The 13,348-nt window shown below is 33.5% G+C and overlaps 1 protein-coding gene across 1 annotated transcript; it reads right to left on the reverse strand.

Annotated features, from left to right (window-relative positions):
- Positions 1–7,529: 7,529 nt before the first annotated feature.
- GCG (glucagon) lies at positions 7,530–12,460 on the reverse strand (the record flags this gene model as incomplete). Its single annotated transcript, XM_081051584.1, has 4 exons — positions 7,530–7,677; positions 8,961–9,098; positions 10,745–10,906; positions 12,369–12,460. The coding sequence occupies 4 exons, from the start codon at positions 12,458–12,460 to the stop codon at positions 7,530–7,532; spliced, it is 540 nt and encodes a 179-aa protein (XP_080907710.1).
- Positions 12,461–13,348: the final 888 nt, after the last annotated feature.

Consider the following 13,348-nt stretch of genomic DNA (forward strand, 5'->3'; position numbering starts at 1 on the left):
TTTACTTCCCTTGCCTTTGGAGCCAAATTCATAAAATGCTCTTTGAACTCAAGGTCCATAAGTTTAGTACCTATGTTTTCTTCTATGCAGTTTATTGTTTCAGGTCTTATGTTTAAGTCTTTGATCCATTTTGAATTAATTTTGGTACGTGGTGACAGACAGCTGTCCAGTTTCATGCTTTTGCACATGTCTTTCCAATTCTGCCAGCTCCATTTGTTGAAGAAACTGTCTTTTCTCCATTGTATGCTTTTTGCTTCTTTGTCAAAATTATCTGTATTTATGTGGTTTTATTTCTGGGTTCTCAATTCTATTCCATTGGTCTATGTGTCTGTTTTTCTGTTAATACCATGCTGTTTTGATTATTGTAGCCCTGTAGTACAAGCTAAAGTCAGGGAGTGTGGTACCTCCAGCATTGTTCTTTTTTCTTAGGATTGCTTTAGCTATTCGGGGTCTTTTGTGGTTCCAAACAAATCTGATGATTTTTTGTTCTATTCCTTTAAAAAATGCCATTGGGATTTTGATGATGTCTGACAAAATCCCGCCAAAATTGGGATTTTGCTCCAAAAGACGCATTAGAGCTGATGGTTCGGCTAGGTCTTATTTTTGAGGAAACATGGTACTAAACTATCCTACCACCATTGTTTAGTTTCTACTGACTTCATATAAATGGAATCATGTAGCGTGTTCTATTTTGTATTTGGCTTTTTTTGTGCAGCATGTTATTTGTGAGATGTATCCATGTTACTGCATGCATTAATAATTTGTCCTTTTTACTACTGTGTAAATTTTATTTTATGAATATACCAGTTTTTCTGTCCATTCTTCTCTTGATAAACATTTATGTTGTTTCCAATTTTTTGGCTATTATGAAAGCTGCTAAGAACATTCTTGTTCAAATCATATACATACATTTTTTTAATGGTTATGTAGTTCTCCATTTTTTCTTCTTTTGGTTAACACACACACACACAACAGAGGGTGCGAAAAAAATGTGTACATATTTTAAGAATGGAAAACTATTAAAATTGTAATATTCAATATATAGTGATAACAAAAGGTGAATACAAGTTTGACTTCTGCAATTACAAGAGGTGCTCAAAACAGTTACCATCAGCATGTGGACACTTCTGATTACAGCAAACTACTGCTTGAGCAACGCTGATCAAAGTGTCTACTTGTACACATTTTTTTTGGCACCCCTAATATATGTGTGTGTGTGTGTGTGTGTGTGTGTGTGTGTGTGTGAGTGTATTAGACATACACGTAGGTTTACCTTTAATTTTATAACAAATTGCCAGTTTTCCTAAGTAGTTATCCAATTTTATATTTCCACCAGGAATGTATGAGACTTCAAGTTGTTCTACATCTTTGCCACCATTTAGTCTGTTGGATTTTGCAATTTTAATATTAGTGTATACTGCGTTAGTTCTATTTTACTGAATTTTTGTATGAGGAATGAGTGTTGATTTTTATCCAAGGCCGATGCCATGTGTGTGGAGCTAATAATAAAATTTTTCTTTTTAGAGCTCTTAATATGGTACATTACATTAATAGATTTCCTAATATTGAAACATCCTGACAATTCTGGAATAAATCACATTTGTCATGGTGTATTAATATTTTTAATATGTTGTTGAATTTTATTTGCTGATATTTTTTAGAATTTTAAAATCTATATTCATAAATGAGTAGTTTTCTTTTTGTTTCTTCCATCTTTACCAAATTTAGGTATCAATGTTATACTCACTTTCTTAAAAGAATTAAGACACTCTTCTCCGTTTTTTTGCCCTGGCCTCTGCAATACTTAATGAAGCATTGTAATTACTCACTCTTTGAAAGTTTAATAGCAGTTCCATGCTAAGCCGTCTGGATTTCTTGTCTTTTAATGAGATAGTTCTTTGATACTTTTCTCCATTTCTTCTATGGAAATTGGTTTGTTTATGGTTTTTTATTACTGCTAGTGTTGTCAATTTTTTTAAAACATATGATTTCTTTAAAATTTTATCCATCTCTTCTAGATTTTCAAATATATTTGTTCAATGCTTTGAATAGTCTCATATTTGTTTTAATTTTATTTGTTTCAATGGTTTTTTCACAATTTATTCTATTTCATATACTGTTGTGTCCTTTTTTCCTTGCTTAAATTGACTACTGTTTTTCCTTTCTTTTTTATAAAATCATAATTTTGATTATTCCTAAATAAGTAATAAATAAAAATTATTTTTGTTTTACATCTAATTTCTTGCTGTTTTTGACTTTATTTCCTTGTGAGAGTTTAAAAAAATGTTAATTGGTTTTGAATTTCATTGTATGTGTTTGCTACATTTATTGAAATGAGCATGTACATTTTCTCCTGTATTTCTGTTAATGTTGTGAATTGCACTGACTTTTAAAAAAATTGATAAACCACCCTGAAATTCTTGGAATATACCTTGTTTTTCTGTACTGTAATATTCTTATATGTTGCCAGATTTGATTCACTGATGTTTGGTATAGGATTTTCACCTTTGTTTATGAGTCGGATTGGTCTATTATTTTCCTTTTCTGTAAAATCTTTGTCAGATTTTTGCCTCAAGGTTATCCTGGCCTCATAAAATGAGCAGAGAAATATTCCTTATTTTTCCTTTATTTTGAAGAGTTTATGTAATATTGGTGTTTTTTCTTTCTTAAATGTTTAGAAGTATTCACCTGTTAAGCCATCTGGGCCTGAAGTTCTTTCTGGAAAAGTTTTCACAATAACAGATCCAACTTTTATAATACATGGAAGACTATTAAAATTTTCTTATTATTTGTGTCTATTTCAGTAACATTTTTAAAGGAATTTGTCCATGTTATCTAATTGTCAAATTTATCAAGCATATACTTTTATGCAATATATTTGTGTTGTATTTTTGTCTGTAATATCTTTAGAGATATGTCCCCTTTTGTTATAGGTATTGGTAACTTTTCCTCTTTTTATTTTCTGTTTCTTTTTTTTGTTGTTGTTGTTACCTAGGCTTGCCAGGGACTTATTAATTTTATTAATCTAGTCAAAGAAACAACTTTTGGCTTTGTTCATTTTTACTGCCAGTTTTTCTGTGTTTTATTATGTTCTCCTATCTTTTTTATTCCTTTTCTTTAACTTTTGAGATTTGCTGCTCTTTTTCCCCAGCTTTTTGAGGTAAAAATGAGGGTATTGATTTTCTAATTTCCCCTTTCCTAACAAATGCATTTAAAGCTTTAGTTTACCTTTAAACATTGCTTTAGTTGCATTTCTGGTTTGTATTATATTTATGTATCTTCATTATCATTGAGTTCAAAAGTATTTTTTTATTTCCTTTATGATTTCTTCTTTGACCCGTAGGTTGTTTAGAAGTGATTGCCTAGTTTCAAACAGTTCTGAATTTTTAAGATATATTTTGAAGATTTTTGATCCAGCATAAAGTCAATCTTTGTAAACATTCTATGTGCACTTGGAAAGAATATTAATTCTATTATTATTGTGCGTAATGTTCTGTAAATGTTGGTTTATTTTGTTGATTGAATTTATCAGACCTTACTGAATTTTCTGTCTGTTTTCTCTGTCAGCTATTGACCAAGTTGTTTAAGTGTTCTACTCTGATTTCAGACTGTCTACTTTTAATTTGGTCATTTTAAACCTCATCTATTTTTGAAGCTATGATTTGTGTTGCATAAGGATTTAGAATTATTATATATTCCTGGTGAATTGATTCCTTTATCACTTTTAAATGTCCCTCTTTATGTCTAGCAATGCTAGTTTCTTTAAAGTCTACTTTCTGATATTAATATGTCTACACAAATTTTCTTGTGAGTATTTGAATGTTATAAACTTTTGTAGTTCTTTTATTTTAACTTAAGTCGTTATGTGTAAAATATGTCTCTGTAATGGTTGGCTGGGTTTTATTTTTTCCAGTTGGATTACCCGAGTTTTCAATATTAATATTTAGTTCACTCATATTTAGTGTAAAACTGGTGTATTTGGGATTATATCTGCCATCTTACTCTGGTTTCTATTTGAACTATAGTTGATCCTCATTATTTTCTGACTTTGTATTTTCAGATTCACCTACTCATTAAAATTTATTATAACCTCAAAATCAATAATCATAGCAATTCCACATTCATTCATAGACAGACACAGAGTGTAAAAAATTTGAGGTCACAAAAGGTGATCCTCTGCTTTCTTGTTTCAGCTCTCATACTAAAATAAGTGTCTTTTTGTTGTTCTATTTAATGCCATGTTTTTCACATTTTTGTACTTATTGTTGGTGATGTCTCTTCAATAAATGGTGATAAAAGAACTAGATAACCACATGTAGAAAAATGAAATTGGACTTCTATCTTACACCACTCACAAAAATTAATGCAAAATGGCTTAAAAACTTAAACATAAGACCTGAAACCATAATATTCCTAGGAGAAATGATAGGAAAGAACCTCCTTGACATCAATCTTGGCAATGATTTTTTGGATATGACACCTAAAGCACAAGAAGCAAAAGCAAAAATCAACAAGTAAGACTACAGCAAACTAAAAAGTTTCTGCATAGCAAAAGAAAGAATCAACAAAATGAAAAGGTAACCTAAGGAGTGGGAGAAAATATTTGCCAACTATATATCAGAAAAGGGGTTAATATACAAAATATGTAAAGAACTCAGACAAGTTAGTAACAATAACAAAAAAAAAAAGCCCAATTAGAAATTGGGCAGAGGAACTAAATAGATATTTTTCTAAAGAAGACATCCAAATACCCAAACAAGGATATGAAAAGATCCTCAACATCACTAATTCTCAGGAAAATGCAACCCAAAATCACAATGAGGTATTATCTGCCACACATTAGAATGGCTATCACCAAGAAGATCAGATAAAAGTGTTGGGGAGGATGTGGAGTAAAGGAAACCCTTGTGTGCTTGTTGATGGGAATGTGAACTCATACTGCCACTATGGAAAAAATATGGAGGTTCCTCAAAAATTAAAAATACAAATACAAATATCATATGATCCATCAATCCCACTTCTAGATCACACACACACACACACACACACACACACACGCACATATACAAAAGAAAGGAAAACAAAATATTCAAAATATATATGCACTCCCATGTTTATTTACAGTAGCCAAGATATGGAAACAACTTAAGTGTCCCTTGATGGATGAATAGATAAAGATGTGATATACAGGTATATAGACACCTATGTACATATATTATTTCTCTCTACTCTCTCTGTATATATAGGTATATATATATGTGTGTGTGTATATATATGAATATTATTCAGCCATGAGAAGGAAGGAAATCCTGCCATTTGCAACAACGTGGGTGGAACTTGAGGGCATTATGCTAAGTGAGATAAGCCAAAGACAGATAGTCTGATACCACTTATATGTGGAATCTAAAAAAGCTAAACTCATAGAAACAGAGTAGAATGTGGTTACCAAGGTCTGGGGGTGGGGGAGTTGGGGAGATGTTGCAGGGTACAAACTTACAACTAGAAGACGAGTAAATTTTGGAGATCTAATGAACAGCATACAGTATTATATACTTCAAAATTCCTAAAAGCCTAGATATTAAGTGTTCTCACCCTCCCCTCCCCCAAAATAATAATTATGTTACTTGATAAAGGTGTTAGCTAAAACTAAGGTGTTAATTGTATTGCAACATATAAATGTATAAATATATATATAATATATATATGTATAAATATATAAATGTATAAAACTGGCTCATTGCATACCCTAAACGTACACAATGTTTTATGTTTTTTTATACCTCAATAAAAAAGAGAATTAGAGAAAGAGAGTTGGCAATGCTGTATGCAATGAAGTCTCTGGCATGGTAATTGGCAGACTGGACATTGCAGGATAGGGAAACAAGGGAACAGGGCATGACAAACTTAAATGTTGGCAGGTGCCAGGCAAGTGAGATGTGTAAATAAAGTGGGCTGGGAAAGTGCCTACATGTGTACATTATGTGGGCTTGGGTATGTAAGCATGCACGGGTGTGTATTCTGTGCACATTTGTGTGTGTGTGTGTGTGTGTGTGTGTGTGGTGCACATTAGTGAGCTCAAGAGCATATGACTCTTCAGAAGGAGGCAGCTGGTATTTAGCCCCAGAAGAGATTTATTTTTTTGGGTCTAATATTGCTTGATGTCCTAATCTTTCAAAAGAAGCAGAAATCAATATATTTACATCAAATACCACAAGTTTTCAATGTTGGCTCAAAATGTTAAAGCATTGTGCAGCCATGCACAACATGAAGCACTACCTGGTAACCAGCTTTGGCTTGTGGGCTACCAGCTTAGGAAAAAGGGGTGCATGGAAGGAGTGGGAGCACGAAGAAGAGAGAAAACAGACAATGGTAAAGAAGCTTGAAAATTTTATTTAAGTCTATTTTTGATATATTGAAAGCTGAACATTTTAATGACAAAAGTTTCAAGAAGAAATCTTTTTCCTGTTTCACCACTGTAGCAACCAGGCCTTTCCTTATCCTATTATTGCAATGTTGTGATTGGAATAATTTATATGTACAAATTATATCATAGAAAAACAATTTCATTGCTAAGTATAATCAGTTTAGGGTGCTTTATCCAAAATAAGAAAAAAAGAGAATTTTGCACTTTTATATTTTAAAGCTGGTATTTTAGCAATATTTTGACAATGGTTTATTCCCTTTATAATCTTTTGGCAACACAATAAATATTAAAAGAAAATCTATTTATTGGCATGCAAAGCAATATGGCTTCAGGATACACCTCTTAAGTTTACAGAACATAAAATTTCAAACATCCCACGTGGTTGGCAGGTGACGTTGTGAAGATGATCTTCAATAGTGATGTACTTACTTCCTAAAGATAAAAAAATATAAGACAGTGATTTAACATGGGTATACTACCCAGATGATATAGTTAACTTATTCAGGAAATGTTTCAACTACTTATTTTGATAAAAGTTGTTTATTAATATTTTCATCTTATAAATTCTTAGTCTTTTGGACTCTTCAAATATTTGCATTTAAAGATCACTTATCCTGAAGTTCCCCTATCAAGAAATACAAAGTATATGAATAATTATAAAACAATTACAACCCATCATGATAGGTGGTTAAATTTTGGTGTTTAGATTTTTACTATAATGCTTATTACATTAAGTGTATAATACAAGATATACTGGTATTTTACTTTCAACATAAATAAAATTTCAACATATACAACATATACAGCAATTTGTAATGTGACATTATTATGTGAATGATTTAACATCTCCATGGCTTTTTTTTTATTCTTATTTATGTATCTAATGCCCTGTCCCGTATTGACACTCCGGAAATGTTATTGTAATAAGTGGGTGAATGGATAAAACTGTAATGATCAAAAACAAATATAATTACTCTTAAATGATTCATAATTTTGCTTATACAGCAAGAGGGTAAAGACTCTCTCCCCCACATGGGGAATGATCTGTAGCAGTATGATAGTATTTAGGAAAGTATTGATGCTTGCAGAATGAACTAAAATGCAATCACCTGTCAGTAATTTTGGTCTGAAGCAACCAGTTTATAAAGTCCCGGGTGGCAAGATTATCAAGAACTGTGTTCATTTCATCAGAGAAAGAACCATCGGCGTGTCTGCGTCCGAGTTCTTCAATGATGGTGACTTCTTCTGGGAAACTTAGGGAAAGAGGAGTAAAATCAGTATTTGATTAAATGCTTCAAGTAAATGTTTATTGATTGCCTATCAAACATAACCCATGTGTGAGGGTCGTTGAGGAAACAATATGTTTCTGTTTGCAGAGGGCCTACTATGAAAAGCCTCATAGAAACCTGTATGAACTGGTGCATGTCAGAAAGGAAATTCTGTAGGTAGTAAAGAGCAAAGCTGGGATGTGAAACTAAGACTGTATAACTTCAAGCCATTTTCAATATTTCATCTGCTTAGTATACTGGAAACACAGAAGTTATTATTGAGACTATTAATTTGTTTATAATTCATAAAAATAAATGATATATTGTAAAACTAGTGATTGTCAGAACAGCCTTGCAAAGTGCAGTATAAAGGGATTAAAACTCAGTCTACATTAGATTTTTCTATTTGATCAGTTTAGTAAGCAGGCTTTTTGGTATCTCTTTAAAACACCAGAAAATATACTCAAATGTGACTATTAAACCATTGATTTTGTAAAATTAATCATTAATGTTTTAAAAAAAATCAGTCTCAGTAATCTTGTTTTAAATCTCACTAAAAAGTATTGAGTTGAACATAAATTTTCTGCTTTTCATAATTTAAATGTCAATCAGGGGTCTGTTTGGTTGTGGTAAGATGCAAAAAAGTACCTAAAAATCATAGCCTCATTTTCAACTGTGATAATTTAATGGTTATCTATCTATATGACAGTCCCATTAAAAAAATGAATATGTTGCTCATATGGATATTTCCACATATTTCTATTTTGAGTGTCATTTCATTAAACACTTTAAGTTTAGTTCCTTTTTGTCTTCATCAGATTTTTGCCTAGAAACTTACTAACACATAAATACATGTTGATCCCCTATATAAATATTTCAAGTCAAACTTTAAGTTTTCATCATTATTTCTTCTTTTTACTTATCCCCAGTTTTCCTAAGACAGTCCTAGTTTAAGCTTGTTGTCCTAGAGTAGTTATCAAAAGCACTCTATTCTCAAAAGTTTCTTGGATTGACAAATTAATATCCTAATTATAATACAACTACAAAGAGGGATAAAAATGTCACCTGTGTGACTCTGTTATTAATACTCGCTACCAAAGTAAAGCACATTAGGCTTTTATAGACTATCTCCCACCAATAGGAATTATTTCCTTACTTTGTGAGATGTACTAATTGCTTCTGTAATTCAGATCCATGTATAGATAACTAATCTAAGTTTTCAGAACCAAGCACAGAAACAAAAATTAAATAAGAGTGTATAGACTTACTCGCGCCTGCCTCGGCCTTTCACCAGCCAAGCGATGAATTCCTTGGCAGCTTGGCCTTCCAAATAAGAACTTACATCACTGGTAAAGGTCCCTTCAGCGTGTCTCTCAAATTCATCATGACGTTTGGCAATGTTATTCCTGAAAGAAATGTGAAAGTTAAATTGAAGATCTGTCTCTTTAGCAATGTGGTTCTCACCTATAAGCAGTGGCAGCGTTGGGTTCAGGATTCCATGTACAAGAGGCTTAGGGAGATTTAGGAGGTGAGGGTGGCTGGGTGAGGGGGACTCATCTTGAAACTGCTTTAATTACCTGGGTGAGGGGAGAGGACTAATAACATTTAAGGGGGCTAAATTTCCCCTACTCCACCAAGCTCACCCATTTTCACCTCTCCTGCTTATCTGTACCATTGACTATTAATGCTGCATTTACTTCGGTCTTGGTATATGTGGGCTCTCTACCAGGCTGTGCTACTTGCAAACAAGGCAGCTCTTTGTTATTAGTATGGGTGGGGTGAGTGTTAGTTAATTGAGTCAAGGTAAAGCAATGGACCATCTTGAAGTGTCTTCAAAAGAAACACATGGTAATTGATGAAAGGAAACATGTGATGGAACAGCAGTGAGGAAAGCTAAGACGATGACCCCATATCACACTCCAGGGTGTGCAGTCTTCTGTGGAGGTGGTTGACCCATTGCCTTCAGTCTCTCCTACACATATTAACCCTGGAAGGTTTCGTCGGAGACACACAACAGAAACTGCTTGAGAGAAAGGGCTATTTTACATTAGTTTACCAAATGGTGGCATTCCCTTTCTAGAAATGAGGGCAGCTGTTTTCATTTTTTTCCCCAAATTTCTGATTTCTCACATTTCACCCATGGCCCATTGATAGCCCTTAACAGAAAATACTTCTAGTATTTGCTCTGATCATGACTACCATCTCTTGTGACCTCCACTATAAGAATTTTGGGTCAACCACCCTGTCTCTCCAATTCTTCCTGCTGGCTCATTCTTCTCTCTCTCTCATTTACTTTCCCATCTCCATTCTATCCAGACAAATCTACGCCCTTTTCCTGATTTTTAGAATTCTTCAGCTGTTTTGTATGCTTGACTCCCATCCCATTGTGGGCCACCCTCCAAATAAATTGTGAAATTCCACTATCTCTGTGAAACCCTTGTGGATGATTTCTTTCAGTAGCCTAGATGCAGCTAAAAACCCAACACTGTCAACAAAAATCCAACATTAAAATGTATGCCTTAACGATAGGCTTGTGTTCTTATTTGACTTCTTCCTTTAGATGCAGTGCAGCTAGGTTGTAATTTTAAGTGTGTATCTTGGATTGTATTCTACAAGAAAAAAGACTGCATCTGTTTCCATTCCTTTCCATGATTAACTTGGCTAAGGAAAACTTTAATGTGATCATAGTCATGAGTTTGAACCCTACAAGGGGATGTTGAATTTGCTGTTAAATTTTGGTCAAAAATTAGATTCCTAATCTTGCAGGTCCATTGAAGTCAGCTTTCAATTTTAATGGAAAATGGGCAGGAGTAAATATTGCTAAGACCACAGTTGGGAAAATAATTAGAGGGTGGGTAAGGGGTTTGGAGGGGTGAGAGATGGCACATTCTGAGGCATGATACAAAGGACAGCATCACCAACCTTGAAAACCATCATAATTGAAAGCTTATGGGCACTATTTGACAAGCATGATAAGAAAGTCAGGAAACACTTTGGATATTTTTAAATAACTTATTTGTGTGTATATTTTGGACCAGGTTCAGACTCTTACTTGTTCCTCTTGGTGTTCATCAACCACTGCACGAAATCCTGGGCACGCCTGGAGTCCAGATACTTGCTGTAGTCACTGGTGAATGTGCCTTGCGAATGGCGCTTGTCTTCATTCATCTGCTCGGGGTCATTGAATGGGTCTGTCTGGGGAGCTGGGAATGAGCTGTGGACAACAGTGGATTGGTGTAACTAAATCTCTCCTCAAGAGTAGACTCATTTGAGGAGCATCTTCTCTACACGATATGGGACTACATGAAGCTGAAAGGCAGGTGCCTAGAGTATTTCAGTTCGTAGTTCAGAGAGACCTTGTTTGCCAAGGGAATCCCAGAGTTTTATTAGAGTTGAATGCACTCTGATTCTGAATTCTAGTCACCGATTTTTCAAATGGCTTCTTTTTTTTCTGAGATAGGATTAAATCTTTTTACAACTAATTCGTCTATTTAGGATTATGCTAATAATGACAGAGAGAACAATGACTTGAACTGAATATTTTAAAAGAGTAAAGAATCTCAGCACATTTCTGCTCCCAATTTTGTTTTGCATGTATTAATATAAAAAAAGTAGTTCCATTACCTGGGTACATGGTAACTAATGGTGAAAGACAGACAAAAGCTCAAAGACAAGAAAAAGCTCACTTGCTAATTTGAAACTACTCGTATAGTAGGCAATTCACATGCCAGTAATCACCAGTTGACCGGCATGGCAAATATGGGGAAATATTCTATGTGATTAATACTGAGAAGGGAAAATGAGATACTATTTTCACCTGTCAAGTTAGCAAAGATTAAATATGGGAGAGGATATTGTGAGAGAAGTATTTCCTTTATGCTGATGGGAGTGTACATGTGTGTAACTTTTCTGGATAGCAAGTTGGCAAGATATTATAAAAGATTTAAACTCATTCAAACCCTTTGACCAGTAATTTTACTACTAGAAATCTATCCTCAGAAAATTGGTAAGAAATGTGAGGAGAAATGTTATGTACAGCATTATCTTTTGGCAAATTTAAAGAACTCAAAGGTATTAGATAGAGGAGGAATAGCTAAATAAATATTGTATATTTATGAGTTGAAATTGTATATAGTCATGAAATATTATACATTTAATAGATATTTTTAATGATATACGAAAAAGTTAATAACAGCAATGCTAAGAGAAAATGCATAATACAAAGCTGTATAATGATCGGATATATAGTTATATACAGTACATACATAACACTTTGTGCGTATTTTCTATCATGAACATGTATGACTTTTACAATTAGCAAAAAACAGTGTTATTTTTTTAAAGGAATAAAAAAGAGAAAAAAGTAGTATGAATAATTGAAATAATCTACTATGCAGTGTGTGAGTAATGAATGGATAGATAGGATCAGCTGAAGATTTCAAAGAGCTATAATTTCCCATGTAACACATTTTCCAACATTGCCTACCCCTTTGGTTGTGAAACCACATACTCTGATCTACACTCCAGAAATGACTTTATCATAATGATAATTTAAACATTTGAAAATTGTGTAGAATATTTACTCTAAGTTACTGAGACCTCTTCACTAATCATAGTTTCTGCGGGCTATATTCTAACCATAGTGCTATGTTAGTTCAAGTCTAAAGATTTAATACCTGGATTTCTCCTCTGAGTCCTGAAGGGAACGTTGCCAGCTGCTTTGTACCAGCATTACAAACAATCCAGCCACAAAGTAAATGCTTTTCATTTTTGCTGCCTGTTAGAACACATTGTCAAGGGGAGGTGGGGGGAGGGAGACAAGCAACCATATTTAAACATCAGGCTAAATAAGTTCAGTTTCGACTGAGTAAATATAAGTAGAAATAAAAAAAAAAAACAACTAGTCATCAGTTTTATTCTGAGTATATTTACAGCTTCATTTCAAATAGTAGATTATATTTTCCCCAGATATTTTTGATGGCAGGAAAGGATACAAAAGATATGTGCCATCACTACACTTTTTCATTAGTGTAGAACACTTCTGTTAATAATTAGAAGGCTCATTTCCAGACTTGAAATTAAAAATGTCCATGATAAACATTTAAAATATCCACTGTAGATGATATGCTACATATGGTTAGCCTGAATGGCACCTTACCCATAATGCCACCCCCTTCACTATCAGTCTGGCTTTCAATTAATAGTCCTTCATTTCCAAGCATTTACATTATACTGCATTTCAACCATCTTAAAGCAGCCTCAGGCTACAACTTGGCATACCAGCTGTCGGTTCAGATGTATTATTCATTTATATTTTAAATAGTGTAACTTGGTCTAGACTTTGTAATTATAAAGCGGCCAACAGATTTGAGGTATTTTAGGGTGCTTTGACCTGTTCTAAATTAAATGGGAAAAAAAATCACTTTAAAGACAAGCAATTTGCAACAAGAACTAATGCTTCTGGCAACTTCAACAATCACAACGAAGAAATAAGAGATCACTGTCATAATGAAAATTAATGCTTACTTCTGAAGCCTTGGAAGTCCCCATGTTATTTTATGACTGGACTTAGTCCAGGACATGTCATTCACTGCTTGTGACACCCTAGACCTGGTTATAAGATACACCTGGTTGCTTGTCCTTGTATCCCAAGCAG

The sequence above is a fragment of the Rhinolophus hipposideros genome, assembly GCF_964194185.1.
Source record: "Rhinolophus hipposideros genome assembly, chromosome: 6".
Lineage (NCBI taxonomy): Eukaryota > Metazoa > Chordata > Mammalia > Chiroptera > Rhinolophidae > Rhinolophus > Rhinolophus hipposideros.